At 47.7% G+C, this 21,207-nt stretch overlaps 1 protein-coding gene across 2 annotated transcripts; it reads right to left on the reverse strand.

Annotated features, from left to right (window-relative positions):
• Nucleotides 1-4,259: 4,259 nt before the first annotated feature.
• LOC136577653 (apoptosis-associated speck-like protein containing a CARD) lies at nt 4,260-8,867 on the reverse strand. 2 transcript variants are annotated; one of them, XM_066577563.1, is made up of 3 exons: nt 8,218-8,867; nt 7,086-7,163; nt 4,260-4,712 (listed from the first exon to the last, which is right to left on the reverse strand). In XM_066577563.1, the coding sequence occupies exons 1-3, from the start codon at nt 8,492-8,494 to the stop codon at nt 4,444-4,446; spliced, it is 624 nt and encodes a 207-aa protein (XP_066433660.1). In that variant the 5' UTR covers nt 8,495-8,867; the 3' UTR covers nt 4,260-4,443. The 2 variants fall into 2 exon arrangements, with proteins under 2 accessions (XP_066433660.1, XP_066433659.1); XM_066577562.1 differs by having other exon boundaries at nt 7,104-7,163; nt 8,218-8,864.
• Nucleotides 8,868-21,207: the final 12,340 nt, after the last annotated feature.

Genomic DNA, 21,207 nt, shown 5'->3' on the forward strand with positions numbered 1-21,207 from the left:
TATTATGCCTGATGCAATAAGACACTATGCATTGGGGAGCGGAGCGGGCACAGGGGTGTCGCAGTATTATACCTGATGCAATAAGACACTATGCACCAGGGAGCGGAGCGGGCACAGGGGTGTCTCAGTATTATTCCCAAAGAAATAAGACACTATGCATTGGGGAGCGGAGCGGGCAGAGGGGCTTCTTAGTATTATACCTGATGCAATAAGACACTATGCATTGGGGAGCGGAGTGGGCACAGGGGCGTCTCAGTATTATTCCCAAAGTAATAAGACACTATGCATTGGGGAGCGGAGCGGGCACAGGGGCGTCGCAGTATTATACCTGATGCAATAAGACACTATGCACCAGGGAGCGGAGCTGGCACAGGGGCTTCTTAGTATTATACCTGATGCAATAAGACACTATGCGTTGGGGAGCGGAGTGGGCACAGGGGCGTTGCAGTATTATGCCTGATGCAATGAGACACTATGCATTGGGCAGCGGAGCGGGCACAGGGGTGTCGCAGTATTATACCTGATGCAATGAGACACTATGCATCGGGGAGCGGAGCGGGCACACGGGCGTCTCAGTATTATTCCCAAAGTAATAAGACACTATGCATTGGGGAGCGGAGCGGGCACAGGGGTGTTGCAGTATTATACCTGATGCAATAAGACACTATGCATCGGGGAGCGGAGCGGGCACAGGGGCATCTCAGTATTATACCTGATGCAATGAAAGACTATGCATCGGGGAGCGGAGCGGGCACAGGGGCATCGCAGCATTATACCTGATGCAATAAGACACTATGCACCAGGGAGCGGAGCGGGCACAGGGGTGTCTCAGTATTATTCCCAAAGTAATAAGACACTATGCATTGGGGAGCGGAGCGGGCAGAGGGGCTTCTTAGTATTATACCTGATGCAATAAGACACTATGCATTGGGGAGCGGAGTGGGCACAGGGGCGTCTCAGTATTATTCCCAAAGTAATAAGACACTATGCATTGGGGAGCGGAGCGGGCACAGGGGCGTCGCAGTATTATACCTGATGCAATAAGACACTATGCACCAGGGAGCGGAGCTGGCACAGGGGCTTCTTAGTATTATACCTGATGCAATAAGACACTATGCGTTGGGGAGCGGAGTGGGCACAGGGGCGTTGCAGTATTATGCCTGATGCAATGAGACACTATGCATTGGGCAGCGGAGCGGGCACAGGGGTGTCGCAGTATTATACCTGATGCAATGAGACACTATGCATCGGGGAGCGGAGCGGGCACACGGGCGTCTCAGTATTATTCCCAAAGTAATAAGACACTATGCATTGGGGAGCGGAGCGGGCACAGGGGTGTTGCAGTATTATACCTGATGCAATAAGACACTATGCATCGGGGAGCGGAGCGGGCACAGGGGCATCTCAGTATTATACCTGATGCAATGAAAGACTATGCATCGGGGAGCGGAGCAGGCACAGGGGCATCGCAGCATTATACCTGATGCAATAAGACACTATGCACCAGGGAGCGGAGCGGGCACAGGGGCATCTCAGTATTATACCTGATGCAATAAGACACTATGCACCAGGGAGCGGAGCGGGCACACGGGCTTCTTAGTATTATACCTGATGCAATAAGACACTGCGTTGGGGAGCGGAGTGGGCACAGGGGCGTTGCAGTATTATGCCTCATGCAATAAGACACTATGCATTGGGGAGCGGAGCGGGCACAGGGGTGTCGCAGTATTATACCTGATGCAATGTGACACTATGCACCGGGGAGCGGAGCGGGCACACGGGCTTCTTAGTATTATACCTGATGCAATAAGACACTATGCGTTGGGGAGCGGAGTGGGCACAGGGGCGTTGCAGTATTATGCCTGATGCAATGAGACACTATGCATTGGGGAGCGGAGCGGGCACAGCGGTGTCGCAGTATTATACCTGATGCAATGTGACACTATGCACCGGGAAGCGGAGCGGGCACACGGGCGTCTCAGTATTATTCCCAAAGTAATAAGACACTATGCATTGGGGAGCGGAGCGGGCACAGGGGTGTTGCAGTATTATACCTGATGCAATAAGACACTATGCATCGGGGAGCGGAGCGGGCACAGGGGCATCTCAGTATTATACCTGATGCAATGAAAGACTATGCATCGGGGAGCGGAGCAGGCACAGGGGCATCGCAGCATTATACCTGATGCAATAAGACACTATGCACCAGGGAGCGGAGCGGGCACAGGGGCATCTCAGTATTATACCTGATGCAATAAGACACTATGCACCAGGGAGCGGAGCGGGCACACGGGCTTCTTAGTATTATACCTGATGCAATAAGACACTGCGTTGGGGAGCGGAGTGGGCACAGGGGCGTTGCAGTATTATGCCTCATGCAATAAGACACTATGCATTGGGGAGCGGAGCGGGCACAGGGGTGTCGCAGTATTATACCTGATGCAATGTGACACTATGCACCGGGGAGCGGAGCGGGCACACGGGCTTCTTAGTATTATACCTGATGCAATAAGACACTATGCGTTGGGGAGCGGAGTGGGCACAGGGGCGTTGCAGTATTATGCCTGATGCAATGAGACACTATGCATTGGGGAGCGGAGCGGGCACAGCGGTGTCGCAGTATTATACCTGATGCAATGTGACACTATGCACCGGGAAGCGGAGCGGGCACACGGGCGTCTCAGTATTATTCCCAAAGTAATAAGACACTATGCATTGGGGAGCGGAGCGGGCACAGGGGTGTCGCAGTATTATACCTGATGCAATGTGACACTATGCACCGGGGAGCGGAGCGGGCACAGGGGCGTCCCAGTATTATACCTGATGCAATAAGACACTATGCATTGGGGAGCGGAGCGGGCACAGGGGCGTCGCAGTATTATACCTGATGCAATAAGACACTATGCACCAGGGAGCGGAGCGGGCACAGGGGCGTTGCAGTATTATGCCTGATGCAATAAGACACTATGCATTGGGGAGCGGAGCGGGCACAGGGGTGTCGCAGTATTATACCTGATGCAATGTGACACTATGCATTGGGGAGCGGAGCGGGCACACGGGCTTCTTAGTATTATACCTGATGCAATAAGACACTATGCACCGGGGAGCGGAGCGGGCACAGGGGCGTTGCAGTATTATGCCTGATGCAATAAGACACTATGCATTGGGGAGCGGAGCGGGCACAGGGGTGTCGCAGTATTATACCTGTTGCAATGTGACACTATGCATCGGGGAGCGGAGCGGGCACAGGGGTGTCGCAGTATTATACCTGATGCAATGAGACACTATGCACCGGGGAGCAGAGCGGGCACAGGGGTGCCGCAGTATTATTCCCAAAGTAATAAGACACTATGCACTGGGGAGCGGAGCGGGCACACGGGCTTCTTAGTATTCTACCTGATGCAATAAGACACTATGCATTGGGGAACGGAGCGGGCACAGGGGTGTCGCAGTATTATTCCCAAAGTAATAAGACACTATGCATTGGGGAGTGGAGCGGGCACAGGGGCGTCGTAGTATTATACCTGATGCAATAAGACACTATGCACCAGGGAGCGGAGCGGGCACAGGGGCTTCTTAGTATTATACCTGATGCAATAAGACACTATGCATTGGGGAGCGGAGTGGGCACAGGGGCGTTGCAGTATTATACCTGATGCAATAAGATAGTAAGCTCTGGGGAGCGGAGCGGGCACAGGGGTGTTGCACTATTATACCTGAATCAATGAGACACTATGCATTGGGGAGCGGAGTGGGCACAGGGGCGTTGCAGTATTATGCCTGATGCAATAAGACACTATGCACTGGGGAGCTGAGCGGGCACAGGGGTGTCTCAGTATTATACCTGATGCAATAAGACACTATGCATTGGGGAGCAGAGCGGGCACAGGGGTGTCGCAGTATTATACCTGATGCAATGTGACACTATGTACCGGGGAGCGGAGCGGGCACAGGGGCGTCTCAGTATTATACTTTATGCAATGAGATACTATGCACTGGGGAGCGAAGCGGGCACAGGGGCGTCTCAGTATTATACCCAAAGTAATAAGACACTATGCAGCAGGGAGCGGAGCGGGCACAGGGGCGTTGGAATGTGGAGCGGCCTCACTGTTGTTCTACTTCATAGAGTTATAAGAAAATTAAACTATTTTTCTGATTGCTTAAAGGAGTAAAGGTCTTCCTACAGACTCCTGCGTGACGCCATAGAGGATTTCTTCTCATACACGGAAAATGAAACAAAACCCGCAATAAACGCGGTGTAAGAAATTAAATTTTCCTTTGAATGTAATTTTCTTTTGTTTGCACATATAAATCTAGTTACAGAGGAATGTGCTGGTGAGGAGCCGTATTGTACCGGGTGCCGTATGATATAGTCCACTCCATCTAGCTACAAGCACTGGTCCCAGGAGCTCACTCTCTTCTCAGGAATCCCGGCCGTCTCCATTAGGCTTTAGCTTCTTCCAGATCCCTGATGAGCGGGGGGTTGTGTCTTATCAGAGATTGCAGGAACTTATCCTTGTCTTTATTTCCCCAGGATTTAACATGATCATAGAGCGCTCGCATCTTCTCCTGATTGGTGTTTATACTGCGCACCGTGTCATAGGCTTCACATGGCAGCAATCCGTCCTGAAGGAGGTCATCTAGTATCGGAGCCACCAGAGTCACCCGCTGTATCAGGTCAGTACGATGTTTGTCCACAAAATGCTTCTCATCTGTAATCAGAACATACAACATGAGATGGGTTTTCTATCATCCATGTCTTCTCTTAAGCAGCTTCTTTCTTAAAGTGGGTTTTCCAGCTTTTAACTCTGGACAGCCTATCCTCATGATAGGTCATTAATAGAAGATTGCCAGGAAACCCTCACAGATCAGTTGTTTACTGTGTCGGTTCACTAGAGTACAGAGTTGGTGTATTGCCAAAACACACATATCCATATCCATCACAGTGGCCTGGAATGATATAGCAGACTTCGCTTTAATTGGCACTTTGCCTGTACTACCTCTTCCGGCCACTGCAGTGTGGACGGAGCTGTTTCTTTCTGGCAACACAATGGCTCTGCAAACTAGTGGCCCCCCCTACTATCGATGACCTATCATGAGGATAGGCCATGAATAACTGAAAGCTGGAAACCCCCCCCCTTACTGTGCATATATTGTTCATGATGAAGTTGTGTGCGAGTCACCTACGTTAGGGCTTTTTGTCTCTCTTCCATTTTTGGAGCAGAGAAACAGAATTGAAATGGAATTAAACATTTCCAGTTTCCCCCCCCCCCCCCCCCCAAAAAAAAAACAGAAAGATTTCAGTTCGCTTCCGTTCCGTGAAGTTTCTGTTGTGTTTTTTTTTATTTTTTTTAACGGAACAAATAGTACGCTCTGCGGCCCCATTTAGTCGTTAAAAATCAAAAACCTAATAGAACAGAAGCAAACGGACACTTCTCCTTTTTATTTTTTGAAAAAACCCTGGTGCGATATCGGTCTGATATCACGCTTGTAAACCTGCGATTTCCCTCTGATTGGGATGCATTTTGTTCATTTTATGCGAATATAAAAATCATCGTTCAGCCGTCATATGTAAAAAGTGACCGTTCAGTCGTTCCCATCCGCTAGCACAATCCCCTGAAAGACCAACGACCGAGTGAACCAGCGAATGGCGAAAGAATCCGAACAATTATCTGTGTAAACGGACAGCTTTATGAAGCAAACGACTCTCTCCTCATTCGCTCGTTTGAACGATTTCTCATTCCATGTAAAAAGAAACTAAAAAAGCGACAGTTCAGGCTACAAACTCCACAATTCTAGGTTGTCATGAATGGAGTCATCGGGACGCAGGGAAACCTGATATAACGTGAGCTGTAGGGGGTGAGGGGGGGTGGCAGCGTTCTCTGCATTAGAACTGACATTACCTAATTTACTGGCACTGTTTTCACCCCTTTCCCTGCAGCCGAGCTCAGAGGTTTATAGGTGAGATTTTAAAAAATTTTGCAAGGCAGTGAAGTGATTTGAACTTTATGATTTCCCATTCAGACATGGCTTCACTAAATGCTGCAGTTTTGGGGTCTGCTCCAGCTTAAACGTTGCCAACTAGCCAGATATTTCTGGACAATATTTCACTATTCTCCGCAGCCCGCTTGGAAAAAAATTACTGATGTGACCATTTGTTTCATAGAGCAGGAGGAGCGTGCGGGTTATCAGGACTAATGCTCATCATTTCACAGGTCCTAGTAAATGGCGCTCGTGTGTTTCTGCCCGACTGAATGATTCCTTCTGGTTTTCTAATGAATCTGTAAAAGTTGGCTGATAAATTAGCAGATAAAATAGAAATCAGTGTGGGAGTCCTGCTGGACCCCCGGGAGACTCCAGTGTCTGGAGCTCTTGTAGCTCCACCGCTGTCACCATGGGACAAGTATATATGTTCTCCGTGCTGGTGTATCTTGACGCCACCGGAAGCTAGGGGTTTGACAGGGGTTGGATTTAGGAATACCCGTGTCACACCCCTAGCTCCTGATAGGCTGACAAGTGTAAGATCCTAGCAGGACACTGTGTATCCTGTTAGTGAGGATCTTCTGCCGCAGCAGGAGAGGGGAAGGGGCAGACAAGAAGCAGGCGCAGCAGGGATGAACTTTTCAATCAGGGAAATAGGCTGACAGCGCAGGAACAGCGTGAGCTGCAGCAGCGGAGAAGCCCCATAGAGTGTGACAGCAGGAGCGGTGCCGTGAGCCGGGACAGGAGTTGGGGACAGCAAGAGCGGTACCAGCAGGGATAGCAGGAGCGGGGCCAATAGCTGGGACTGCAGGGAGCCGGGAAAGTGCTAAAACCAGTAGGGACAGTTGGAGCGGGGCCAATAGCCGGACTGCAGGGAGCAGACTTGCAGCAGCAGGGAACTTCAGCGAGGACCTGCAGGGGAGCCATCAAATCAGCCAATTGGGTGCAGGGGGCGTCACCCAGGTGTCACTCTTGTCTCCACCAGGACTTCCTGGTGGCGTCAAGATACACCAGTACCTATATTCTCATTGGGTTTATGTTTCCCACACTTACCCCCATATTGGGTTATACTGAGTATAAGGAGCCTCCCGCCTGCTGCTCACCTCCCGTCTGCTGCTCACCTCCGGCTGCTGCTCCTTGGTCTTCCCTCTTGGCTGGCTCATGGGATACACAACCGCTCACTGAGAGATACAGAGAAGACAACATCAGGCCAGCGTCACACCGATGTTTTTGCACGCACAAAATTGGCACACACAATACACAGTGAATAGACCCATTGATTTCATTGGGTTCGTTCACATAAGTGTATTTCGGTCACACAAAAAATACGCTGCATGCACTATTTTCCTGCACATTTGAGAAATTAAACTGATTACACTACTTGCCCATTTCAATGAATGGGAGCATGGCTGCGTGTTTTTTTTATGTGCGCAAAGGTGCCTGATTTCTGCACGCAAAAAGTACACTAAAACATGCAAATACGCAAAGCCCATTACACAAATACATGGAGCAAATGCGCACGTAAATGCACTTGTGCCCATGTGATACCGGCTCAAGGGCTATTGTCCACGGGCAGTTTTTCACCACATATTACACACATGTAACATTATTCCATGCACAGCCGCCGATGGACACAGTGCTCCATATCGAAAAGCTGCCCCTATACATACGCCTGTGGAAATAAGCCCTTAGGATTATTACAGACTGCCATGGAGAGGGCTAAGAAAGCTGTGCAAACGCTCACCAGTACTGCAAGTGCATCATACTATCTGTGGGGTTACATGGGCTGCAGGTCACATCTACTACATTATCTGTACTCAGAGAGATATCACAGTATTATCTTCTGTGTTACATAGGACTGCAGGTCACATCTACTACATTATCTGTCCTCAGGGAGATTTCACGGTGTTATCTTCTGTGTTACATAGGACTGTGGGTCACATCTACTGCATTATCTGCCCTCAGAGATATCACTGTTATCTGCAGTGTTACATGGGACTGCAGGTCACATCTACTACATTATCTGTCCTCAGAGATATCACTGTGTTATCTGCAGTGTTACATAGGGCTGCAGGTGACATCTACTACATTATCTGTATTCAGAGTTATATATGCCTAAAGAGTGAAATGACTAATCCAGCTCTGCTACATCTGCAGCTGTGCTGCCCAGATAGTTTGTTACATTGTTTCCTGTTCTAGTGGGATCTCTACAGCTGGCTGTATTCTTGTTCTTACCCGTCTTTAAGGCGGTCCTGAGGTTCTCGGCCGCCTGTCTTTCATCTATGGCTTCTAGAACGCCCAGAGTCACCTCAATCCCGTAGGGCTCTTTGTAGTAGTTTATGATGAACTTGGCCACGTCCTCCTCGTCCGCCTCCTCCAGCTTACCATAGGGGATCTGGCTGTATCCTTCCTTAAACTCCCAGTCATTTAACTTGTTCTTGAACCTCTTAAAGGACTTTTTCCCCAGGTTCTCCAGAGTCCGGACCAGGACGTCTCGCACCGTCTTCCCCATCTCCTTCTATGTACGTGTGAGCATAATCCTCTACAGACCTTCTGAAACCGAAAGGAAGGTGTTTTGCACAATTTCCTGTTTTGCTCTCGTTCCCGCCATTAGATTGAAGTTCGGCCTCCTTTCTAAGAACTTTCAGTTTTCTTGGCCGCTTTTGTCACAGTGAAGGACGAGCTGCAGAGGTTGATATATAGAGGGTTATACTTCTCCTGCAGCGCATAGTAATGTAAACAGAGGTGGAAGCTACTCTGGCCGCTCCCCAAGTTCCAAGTTCAAGCTTTCTTTCTGGCAGATGTTCAGTCCCAGTGAAATGTTTCTCTTCTGCAGTGAAGGCTTGTTTACTGCTGGAAATACCAGTTACAGTCCTTTAACCCCTTAACGACGGCCCCATCGGGAAACTACGTCCTCAGCAAGTGGGCTTTAATCCTAGAGGACGTAGTTTTATGCGTCCTCTTAGGATTAATTCCCACTTGCCTGAGGACGTGACAGCTCCATGCTGTCGGTGCCTGCAGGTAGCCGACAGCATGGAGCTGTCATCCCAGGATGCGGGCAGTCACCCACGGCATTGCGATCGGCGCTATCCAATGGATAGCGCCGATCGCAATAAAGTAAATAAAAGTGGTAAAAAAGTCAGATATTCAGCTGCCCTGATGGATCCGATCCATCAGGGCAGCGGCTTGTCCGCGGTGACTCCCGGAGATCTGGTCCGCCCGGACCCGCCGCCGGCCTTCTGCGCATGCGCGCCAGACGATGACGTCACGCACATGCGCAGAAGCCCGGGAGCCCCCGGAAAATTTAAAATCTCCTGGCTCCCGGCTCCTGAAGGTAGCCGGGAACCAGGAGGTGTTACCGGGGACCAGCTGTGAGCGGTCCCCGGGCCCGCGATCGCCACTATCCATTGGATAGCGGCGATCGCGAAAAAGTTTTTAAAAAAGTAAAGTTTCACCTCCCCTTATGGATCAGATCCATGAGGGGAGGTGAAAGTACTCACCTTGGTCCTCCCCGAAGTCCCCATCTGCGCATGCGCGCCGATGTCAATCATCGGGCACGTGCACAGAGGGGCTCGAGCCGCGGGAAATTTAAAATCCCTCTGCTCCAGGCTGCCATATGTAGCCCGGAGCAGAGGGATGTCACCAGGGACATGATTACTGTTATCCAATGGATGACAGTGATCATGTAAAGTAAAAAAAAAAAGTGTAAAAGGTAAAAAAATAAATAAAAAAAAAGGGGGTAAAAAGTAAAAAAAAAGGTTAAAAAACTTTAAAAAGCTTGCGTTTCATCTCCCCCCACGGATCATATCTGTGAGGGAGGATGAAATGACGTACCTAAGGCCCGCGGATTTATCCGCGGACCTTACCCCAGCTTCTGCGCACGCGCCTGTCGCCAAAATGGCAGGCGCAGCGCAAAAGCTGTGATAATTTAAAATCTCCCTGCTCCTGGCTACAAAACTTAGCCGAGAGCCTGGAGATTTCATGGGAGGCCCCGGAGAGCTGTTCCTGATCACGTGTTCGCCGTTATACAATGGATAATGGCGATCATGTAAAAGTAAAAAAAAGGTGAAGGTTCATTTCCCCTCACCGATGCGATCGGTGAGATGAAACTTTTTACCGGAGGCCTCCGTATTTGCACACCGACGTGATCCTCCTCCGTGAACTTTCCCGGATTCTGCACATGCGACCGCCGGCAAAACACCGGACACATACGCAGGAGGCAGGGAGCCCAGGAAATGTAAAATCTCCTTACTCCCAGCGACCAACAGTCGCCGAGAGCCTGGAGCAGTGACGGGTGGCCTCGTTGAGCGGTTCCTGGTCACGTGATAAAAAAGTAGCGATCTACCTCAGGCCGGTCTCACATGACCGGATAGGAATTACAGATTCCGCATGCGTCTGATCCGCGGTAATACGCAGATCAATTGCATTGGATTACACAATTCCGCTCACATTAGCGGGTTGGAATTGTGTAATCCACTCGCAGAAAAGAGAGCGCAGTAGGTTCTATTTTACCGCGGATATCCACAACATAGAGCCCATTGTGCTCCGTGGTCGCGGATATACCCGCTGCCCATACGCAACTACCTTGTATACGGGCTGCGGGTACCCGCGTCATCGCTAAGCGATGGTGCAGGAAATCCAAACAACAAAAAAAAATATACTGCGCATGACCGCCTGTGTGAGTAGGCAGTTATGCTCAGTACATTACGCGGCCGTACGCAGGGTCACAGCTGGGATCCGCTGCGGACCTCCGCAAGCGGATTCCACCTACGGCTGCGTGAGCCCGGCGTTATTCAGACCGCTACCTGTAATTCGTAATTTACAAGAAGCCCCGGGAACGCTCGCCTTCATGCAGTCCCAGGAGCAGCTTGTTGAGCGCCTTCTGTGTGAGACCGCCGCACCTAATCAAGCTTACGGAGACTCACAGAGCGCCTCGTTTTACACCCCATACCCGCTACTGAGGTCACAAAATACCCCCCAAAAAGCATGAGAGGAGGAGGGATACACTGTTTTATTGCCCCATGTACCCATCCCAACCAGCCTCCGTAATTAACCGTCTTCGAAATACTACACAGTTCACATTATTACTTTTATCTAAGATTTGGGGAACGCCGAAAATGGCGCGGGGGGGAGAGGGGGGAATTTTTTTAAGGTGTCAATTTTTATTCCATACAAGTGGGCAATGGGGCCTGGAATGTATTCAGTTGTGCCCTGCAATCCAACGGGTGTTCCCTCCATTATGGGCCTAGCCATGTTTCCTGAAAGTAAATTAGGGCCACAATGGGTATGTTTTTGAACACGGGACAAACGGGGGGATCCATTTTGGGGTGAAGGTCTTCATTCCTATGTGCACTGTACAAAAAAACCAGTTTTTAAATTGACAAAATTGCCAAAAAAAAAAAATCGTAATTTTTTCCTTCTGCTTTGCTTAGATTTATTCAAATACTGTGGGGTCAAAATACGCAGTACACCCCTAGATGAATTCGTTAAGGGGTCTAGTTTTTAAAATGGGGTCATTTGTGGGGGTTCTTTAGCGTTTTGGACGCTCAATGGCTCTACAAGTGGGCAATGGGGCCTGGAATTTATTCAGTTGTACCCTGAAATCCAACGGGTGTTCCTTCCATTATAGGCCTAGCCATTAAAGGGGTTGTCCCGCGGCAGCAAGTGGGTCTATACACTTCTGTATGGCCATATTAATGCTCTTTGTAATGTACATTGTGCATTAATTATGAGCCATACAGAAGTTATAAGAAGTTTTTCACTTACCTGCTCCGTTGCTAGCGTCCTCGTTCCCATGGAGCCGACTAATTTTCGCCGTCTAATGGCCAAATTAGCCGCGCTTGCGCAGTCCGGGTCTTCTTCTCTTCTCAATGGGGCTCGGTGTAGCTCCGTGTAGCTCCGCCCCGTCACGTGCCGATTCCAGCCAATCAGGAGGCTGGAATCGGCAATGGACCGCACAGAAGAGCTGCGGTCCACGGAGGTAGAAGATCCCGGCGGCCATCTTCACCGGGTAAGTAAGAAGTCACCGGAGCGCGGGGATTAAGGTAAGCGCTGTCCGGTGTTCTTTTTTAACCCCTGCATCGGGGTTGTCTCGCGCCGAACGGGGGGGGGGGGGGGGTTGAAAAAAAAAAAACCCGTTTCGGCGCGGGACAACCCCTTTAAAGATGAGCGAATATACTCGTTTCGAGTAATTACTCAATCAAGCACCGCGATTTTCGACTACTTCCGTACTCGGGTGAAAAGATTCGGGGGGCGGGGGGAGGCGTGGCGGAGTGGGGGGTAGCAGCGGGGAACAGGGGGGAGCCCTCTCTCCCCCCCCACTCCCCGCTGCAACCCCCAACTAACCCATGGCACCCCCCGAATCTTTTCGCCCGAGTATGGAAGTATTCGAAAATCGCAGCGCTCGGGCGAAAAAGGGGCGTGGCCGATTAGGTTCGCTCATCTCTACTAGCCATGTGTCCTTTAAGTAGATTAGGGCCACAAGGGGTATGGTTCTGAACACGGGACAAACAGGGGTATCCATTTTGGGGTGAAAGTCTTCATCCCTGTGTGTGCTGTACAAAAAAAACTTTTTAAATTGATACAACTGCCAAAAAAATGAAAATTGTAATTTTTTCCTTCTGCTTTGCTTAGATTTATTCAAAAATTGTAGAGTAAAATACACAGTACACGTCTAGATAAATTCGTTAGGGGGTCTAGTTTTCAAAATGGGGTCATTTGTGGGGGTTCTCTGTCGTTTTGGCCGCTCAAGGGCTCTACAAGTGGGCAATGGGGCCTAAATCACCTTCATGCTAAATTTCTGTTCTGAAAGCCACCGACTACTCCTTTCTTTTTGGGCCCCGTTGTGGATCCAGACAAAAGATTAGGGCCACAATGGGTATGTCTGTGAACATGGGACAAACAGGGGGATCCATTTTGGGGTGCAAGTCTTCATTCATGTGTGTGCTGTACAAAAAAAGCAGTTTTTAAAATGACAGAATTGCCAAAAAACGAAAATCACATTTCTTTCCTTTTGCTTTGCTTAAATTCATTCAAAAACTGTGGGGTCAAAATGGGCAGTACACCCCTAGATAAATTCAATAAGGGGTCTAGTTTTCAAAATGGGGTCACCTGTGGGGGTTCTCTTTGGTTTTGGCCGCTCAAGAGCTCTATAAATGTGCTATGGGGTCTAAAACGCCTTCAAGGAAAATTTCTGTTCTGAAAACCACCGACTACTCCTTTCATTTTGGGCCCCGTTGGGCATCCAGACATAAGATTAGGGCCACAATGGGTATGTCTCTGAACACGGGAGAAACGGGTATCCATTTTGGGGTGCAAGGCTTCATTCATGTGTGTGCTGTACAAAAAAAAGCTGTTTTTAAAATGACAGACTTGACAAAAAAACGAAAATCACAATTTTTTCCTTTTGCTTTGCTTGAATTCATTCAAAAACTGTGGGGTCAAAATGGTTAGTACACCCCTAGATAAATTCATTAAGGGGTCTAATTTTCAAAATGGGGTCACTTGTGGGGTTTCTCTTTGGTTTTGGCCGCTCAAGAGCTCTACAAAAGTGCTATGGGGCCTAAAACGCCTTCAAGCAAAATTTATGTTCTGAAAGACACCGACTGCTCCTTTCATTTTGGGCCCCGTTGTGCATCCAGACATAAGATTGGTTATGGTTATGTTTCTGAACACGGGAGAAACGGGGGTATCCATTTTGGGGTGTAAATCCTCATTTTCATGGGCACTATAGGAAAAAAATATGTCTTTAAAATGACATATTTGCAAAAATATGAAATTTTATTTTTTCTCCTCTAAATTGAATTAATTCCTGAAAAAAACTGGTGGGGTCAAAATACTCATGACACCCCACATTAAGGGGTGTAGTTTTTAAAATGGGGTCATTTGTGGGGGAATCTATTATTCTGACACTCATGAGCCTTTGCAAACTTAGCTTGGTGCAGGAAAACAAAGTGTTCCTCAAAATGCTGAAAAGTAATGTTAAATTTGTACGTCCTCTAAATGGTTTAAAAAAACAAAAGTTTTTCAAATGTGCATTCAGAATAAAGTAAACAGATGGAAATATATATCTTATCAAAAATCTGTACAGTATGTTTGGACATATTTGAGATATTACGGTTGAAAATGTGAAAAAACGACAATTTTTTTCAAAATTTTTTCAATATTGGTACTTTTAATAAAAATACACAAATTATATTGGTCTTTTTTTACCACCTAAATGAAGTACAAAATGTGGTGAAAAAACAATGTCAGAATCACTTGGATATGCAAAACCTTTACAGCGTTATGCTACGTTGAACGACGCACGTCAGATTTCTAAAATTTGGCTCCGTCACTAAGGCGCAAACAGGCTTCGTCACTAAGGGGTTAAATGGTTACAGTAAACGTTGGTTTGCAGCAGAACGTTGTTCCATACTCTTAGTTCTGATGCAAAGACAATTAAACACTTTACCGTTTTCTTTCTCTCTCTCAGGCTGCCTGTCCAAGGGCGATAGTCATAGTGTGATCTGTGGGAAAAGCTTTCCATAGGCTAACTATGGAAAGCGCAGCCCGACATCCACGGGCGGAGAATCATAGCGATTCTCCACTTGCGAGATTAAAATCTCGGCATGCTGCCATTTGCCACTATTCTCCGCGGTGAGCCTGTCAGTGCTCCCCCCTACTCCCCTGCAGCGAAATATCGCTATTGATATTCCATCACGGCCGTGGACAGGCAGACTAAGGGCTCCTGTCCACGGATGAAGTCACGCTGTCTGAAGCTTTCCATAGTGTTGCTATGGAAAGTGCAGCCTCGCTGTCCACAAGTGGAGAATCATAGTGATTCTCCGCTCGCGGAATTCAAATCGCAGCATGCTGCGATTTGCCACAATTCTCCATGGTGAGCCTATCTGTCAGATAGGCTCAGCGTGGAGAGCTGTCAGCTCTCTCCTGATCCCCGGCAATATCTCCCGTAGCGGAGATCTGCCGCAGGATATCGCTACGCCCGTGGACAGGAGGCCTTAGAGGTTTCTCAGAGACATGCCCACAGTCCCAGTTATCTGTAAGGGTGCTCTGGTGGCAGCTACTGAGGGTTTGAGGTGATGGACCTATTATGTCTCCATGGCTTCTCTATGCTCTCAGGGGTTTGTAAAAACTCACTGTTGTGTAGGCAGGTCCCAGAATTTACAGTCCTGTAAAGCTTTTGGCTTTCTTCATGGAACAAGTTTCGTCCACTCCAAGTCACTGCACCTCCTCTCATGACTACTGACTCCGACTGCATACAGGGACAGGCCAAGCTGTGGTGATATTGCTCGGCTTCTTCCATTCTCCTCTCTCACTCCTGACTGACTTGCAGAGACTGCTCTCCCGGACTCTATTTTGCAAGACTCAGAAGCAAACTGACTTGCACAGCATCCTTCCAAAACACATATACATAGCAGGATCACATGATTAACAAAAAAAGATACATTCTCAGACAGACATCTCACATACCAGACAGTTAACCCTTGAGCTGCTGCAGCTATGCAACACACATTCATAACAAGGACAAGTACAAAAGCATACGATGCACATAGATCACTCATGCACATTTTAAAAACTTCTGGAAAGGTCACATTAACTTCAGGACACTACACAGAGATGTTACATTTTTTTTTGTAATCACACAGCCCCTTTAACTACAGCTCTAGCATGATGGCCGCCCCAGTAGTCACGCACAGACAGCAGAATAAAAAAAAGTCTATAATCGGGGAAAAAAATGTTTAGAACAATCTTTCACTACCTGGTGTTATTTAGTAAAAATTATGCGTGTGTGATACATTCCTTATAAGGCTCATCATCAGGGACAACTGACACTTGTACAAATACTGATTCCCAATCATTGGTAATCAGGGCACTGATCAGCCATCTAACGAACCAACACACGTTTACTGGCTGCTAGAGATAAGCGAACGTACTCGTTTCGAGTAATTACTCGATCGAGCACCGCGATTTTCGAGTACTTCAGTACTCGGGTGAAAAGATTCGGGGGGCGGGGGGACGCGTGGTGGCGCGGGGGGTAGCAGCGGGGAACAGGGGGGAGCTTGCTCTCTCTCCCTCTCCCCCCCCCCCCCACTCTCCACTGCAACCCCCCACTCACCCACGGCGCCCCCCGAATCTTTTCGCCCGAGTACGGAAGTACTCGAAAATCGCGGTACTCGGGCAAAAAAGGGGCGTGGCCGAGTACGCTCGCTCATCTCTACTGGCTGCTCATATCTTCTATCACTGTCAGCAGAACATCTCTATTTGCATTGGCCTATGGAAAGGCCCTTTAAATAGTGGCAATATTGTCAATCGGCGACACTGAAAAACTGGTATACGATACAACTGTACGGATGAAATAAACCTGAAGAACGGGATAGTTAAACCTGACTTCTCTTTTATGGAACGGTTGGCAGGACCTCTGGAGACGGCAGTAGAGAGAATTGTATAGATAGCGATAGATATCTTGTATAGATGAACCTGCAGAAGACAAGAAACACGCAGAAACCTGCTAGTCATAGTGTCCCTACCAGCTCCAGATACTGCGCTACCCTTATGTAGCCTGCAGGGGTGAAGGATTTCAGAAACACTAATGCAACAAGCCCTAATATGGTTTAGGTCTCGAGATGAGCGAGCATTGCCCTTAACGAGTACTTGCCCGCTCGGGAGCAAAGATTCGGCTGCCGGCGGCGGGCAGGGAGCTGCGGGGGAGAGTGGGGAGGAACGGAGGGGAGATCTCTCTCTCCCTCTCTTCCCCCTGCTCCCCCCTGCTGACTGCCGCAACTCACCTGTCACCCGCGCCGGCAGCTGAACCTTTTCTCCCGAGCGGGGAGATATTCGCTAAGGACAATGCTCGATCGAGCAATTGTCCTTAGCAAGTATGCTCGCTCATCTCTATTTAGGTCCTGTTCACATCTGTTTATAACACAAGCCATGACGCTGTGCCCAACCTGTCATACAATGGCAACCAGCAGTGCCTGATGGACACCTCTAGCTTGTAATGTGAACTGTTGGCTTCTACCAAGCCAGCTGTTAGACCAAAAACTGCATACGTATGTGTGAATACGTCCTAAGGTTCACACTGTGGGAGCAGATGGGGAGCAGGAGGGGGGAGGCAACTGATTGGCTTTTATGGACTGTTTGGATCACCATAGGTTTACAGTGGGATTTGGGTGGTTGCCATCCATTGTCCTTTCAGAGAAGCCACAACAGAAAATCATTGCAGGACATTGCAATAAAAAAGGCAACTTTCATTCTGCAAGTTGGCAAGAGACGCCCTGACCCGTAAAAATAACACTGAAATGCCTCTAGCATCGATGTTGCAGCAAGAAGACAAATTGTCCCCTCCACGTAACACTTTGCCCTTGATGAGGCTCTGGCTGGGCACAGCCCTATGAGAAAAGGAAAAGGAGGATCCAGGAAAAAAGTATAATCCACAGTTTATTCTGATATGTTAATAAGGGGGTTCGAGCAATAGCACCACCTATTGGAAGGCAGCATTCCTGCAAGTCAGTGTTCGCCTCTTTATACAAGCTTTGTAACAAGTCTGCGTATGGATTCTGGCTTGGCTTTCAATTCCCAGTTACTGTTACACGGCTTGTATAAAGAGTCTATAGGCCCATTTACACGCAACAATATCGCTCAAAATTTGTTAAAACGATGGCATATGAGCAATAATCGTTGCTACCATCTTGCACTTTTCGTCTGAACAATGATTTTTAGAAACCATCGTTCAGATCGCACGCTGTGTTCTCCATGGGAGCAGGGGATAACGTTGTTTATCTTAGCAGGCCATGCCAGAACAATGAAGCTAATGGCAGAGCTCAGACCACCTGCACACAAATGAAGCTGATAAAGTACTAATGAGCATTAGTGCGCATTATTACGTAATGCAAAACGATCGCTAAAACTTTTAATCTTTCAATCATTTGAAAGATTATCTTTGTGTGTAAATGGGCCTTTAGATTGACTTGCAGGCCATTGACATGTTGCCTTCCAATAGGTGGTGCTGCAGAGATATTGTTTCATCTCCCTTTTTTGCATATTACCCAGAGGAGCATGAATAGCCTTATAAGTTTCCTCACTCACTCACCTTCTAAGGTGCTCTCCCTAAGAAGAAAAGATAGCGTTTCTGATATGTTAAAACATACAAAAATGGTCGGCAGACCCCCGGTTCCATAGGAGCCCTACGGAGCCCTAATTTTCTGTGTTTTAATATATCAGAATACACAGTGGATTTTTGCTGTTCTCACACTGACTCATAGTCTGGGGTCGAAAAGGGGAAATCAGTCTGCAAGTAAGCAAATAAATGCCATGTGTGATTCTACAAACTGGCCTCTAGATGGAGCCGACATGACATTACCAAGACACTGTTGCCCCTTCTGTTCTGGAAGTCTGTGATGGAATTGACAAAGAAGCTTCTTGTATGGGCGATAAGTCACACACAAGATCCACACTGGTACGAACTGTACATGGAGAAGCTAAAACCTATCAGTTAACTGTGTGAAGGTATGACTGAAAGTAGGGAATTATGATTTTTCGGAGTTCCTACAAACCCAACCCTCCCTTCTCTGTGTGACCTCAGAGCGGGCAGTAAGAAGGTGTGTACTGAGGGATCCTTATAATGTGGGACCCCATGGGCCCAGTTGGTCAATCCCTTGGAGGTCACTTACGTTAGTACTGTCCGATTTCCTGGGCGAGACTCCACACCAAGGAATGGTAACACTCTTCTTTTAATCCCTGTTATTTTACTGTCTGTGGATATCATATGTAAGTCTCTTGCCAATTATCTTGTAACATTATTTTTGTATTTTTCTGTAAATGAGCACTGCTCTTTTTTTTTAGATTTAACCCCTTCCCGCTCCTGGACGTACCTGGTACGTCATGGCAGCCTGGTACTTCCCGCAACATGACGTACCTGGTACGTCCTGGAGATAGCGCGGGATCACATAAGATCCCGCGCTATCCCGCAGCGGGAGCCGGCTGTCAGTCACAGCCGGCGTCCCGCTCCAACAGCGGGGGGGCATCGGAGATGCGCCCGCCGCTGTTAACCCCTTCCCTGCCGCGATCTAAGTAGATCGCGGCAGGGAAAGAGTTCACAGAGGGATCGCGATCCCTGTGTGTCTCCGGCCGGAACTCGCGATGTTATCGCGAGAGCCCGGCCTGTCACCATGGCAACAGGACGCCAGACACCGGCGTCCTGTATTGCCTGTGCCTATAATCGCTGTACAAGCGATAAGGCATGGCAGAGCAGTAGCTTTGCCATGCCTTATGACAGCGATCATAGGCACAGTGATGTAAGTCCCTCAGAGGGACTCAAATAGTATAAAAAAAAGAAAAGAAAAGTGTAAAAAAAAGAAAAATGTAAAAAAAAAAAATGTAAAAAACCCCTTTTTTTATGCTTTTTCTAATATTAGCATAAAAAAAGGGAAAAAAAACTAAAACCCCACATATTTGGTATTGACGCGTCCGTAACGACGTGTACAAAAAGTTGAACACGCTTTCTATTTTGTACGACAAAAAGCGTAAAAAAAAAACGCTAAAAAACAGAGGCAAAATGCTAATTTTTAGCATTTTGCCTCACAAAAAATGCAATAAAAGTGATCAAAAAAGCCGTACATTTCCCAAAATGGTACCAATAAAAACTACAGCTCGTCTCGCAAAAAATAAGCCCTCATAGAGCTCCGTACATAGAAAAATAAAAAAGTTACATGACTTTGAATGCAGCTATAGAGAAAAAAAAAAGATTTCCAAAAAAAGGGGGTTTTATTGCAAAAAAGTGTAAAAACCTAAAAAAAATATAACAATTTTGGTATCGTTGTTACCGTACCGACCCGCAGAAAAAATTTAGTGTGTCATTTATGCTGCATGATTAACGCTGTAAAAAAAAAAAAAAAAATCTATGGCAGAATTGATGCGTTTTCTCTCCCTGTTATCATTAAAAAAAAAAATAAAAAATTTACGATATTGTCTATATACCCAAAAGTGGCACCGATAAAAACTACAGATCGCCACGCAAAAAACGAGCCCTTATACGGCCGCGTCGACGGAAAAATAAAAAAGTTATGGCTTTTGAAAAATGGAGATGGAAAAATACCAAAAAATCGCTTGGTCCTCAACGCCAAAATAGGCCATGTCATTAAGGGGTTAAACTTTAAATTAATTAGTGAACTTCGTCCGTGTAACACGAAACCAGATTCTCCAAAGGTTGTATTCATAATTCATACATCGGGTCCAATGTCCGTGAACATTGGTGGCGGCAGCAATTAGGCGTTTTGCATGCATATTGTATAACTCTGGGGTGCGTTAGAACGGATCAGGTGGATGATTTAAGCTTTCGCTTTGCATGCGTGCAGGAGCCCGGGAAAACTGGGTAGAAATCAGCCTGTATTCTAATGACTTCAAGCTTGCAATACCACTAGAGTGATCGAAGACAGAGGCGGGATCGATAGGTATTGTCCCCTCTCTCTGCTGTGTCCGGTATGTGACAAATTGGTTTGCAGTGCAGGGCCAGGCGGATTGCTGTAGAATTGTGGTCTTAGGTGATGGTCGTTTGTCCAGTGTCTCGGAAATTTGGGTACCAGTCACTCCACAACCTAAGCATCCTCATCGCCTGTATGTGACATACGATGCTTAACCCCTTAATGACCAGCCATTTTTACTTTTTTTGTTGGATTTGGTTCCCAATATTCTAAGGGCACATTCAGACGACCATATATCGGCTGGGTATTCACGCCGGCCGATATACAACGTCTCTCTCTGCAGGGGGAGGAGGCTGGAAGAGCTGGGAGCAGTGCTCTGAGCTCCCGCCCCCTCTCTGGCTCCTCTCCACCCCCTCTCCGCCCCTCTGCACTATTTGCAATGAGAGGAGGCGGGAGCTCAGAGCACTGCTCCCGGACCTTCCAGCCTCCTCCCCCTGCAGAGAGGGACACCATATATCGGCTTGGCGTGAAAACCCAGACAATATATGGTCGTCTGAATGCGCCCTAAGAGCCATAACTTTTCCTAATCTCTCAACATAGCCATACGTATAATGTACTGAAAAACCTTAAATAAATTCTAAGTAATGTGAAATGGAAAGAAAATGCAGTTCCACAATGGGGGGCGGGGGGTGTTTACAGTGTTGTCGGCACCATAACTACAGGTCAGCATAATTACAGAGATTCAAAATTCACATAGTTTTTATTATATTTTACTATGAAAAATGTTAACTTTCTTTAAATTTGT

This window comes from Eleutherodactylus coqui, chromosome 8, assembly GCF_035609145.1.
Source record: "Eleutherodactylus coqui strain aEleCoq1 chromosome 8, aEleCoq1.hap1, whole genome shotgun sequence".
Classification (NCBI taxonomy): Eukaryota; Metazoa; Chordata; class Amphibia; order Anura; family Eleutherodactylidae; genus Eleutherodactylus; species Eleutherodactylus coqui.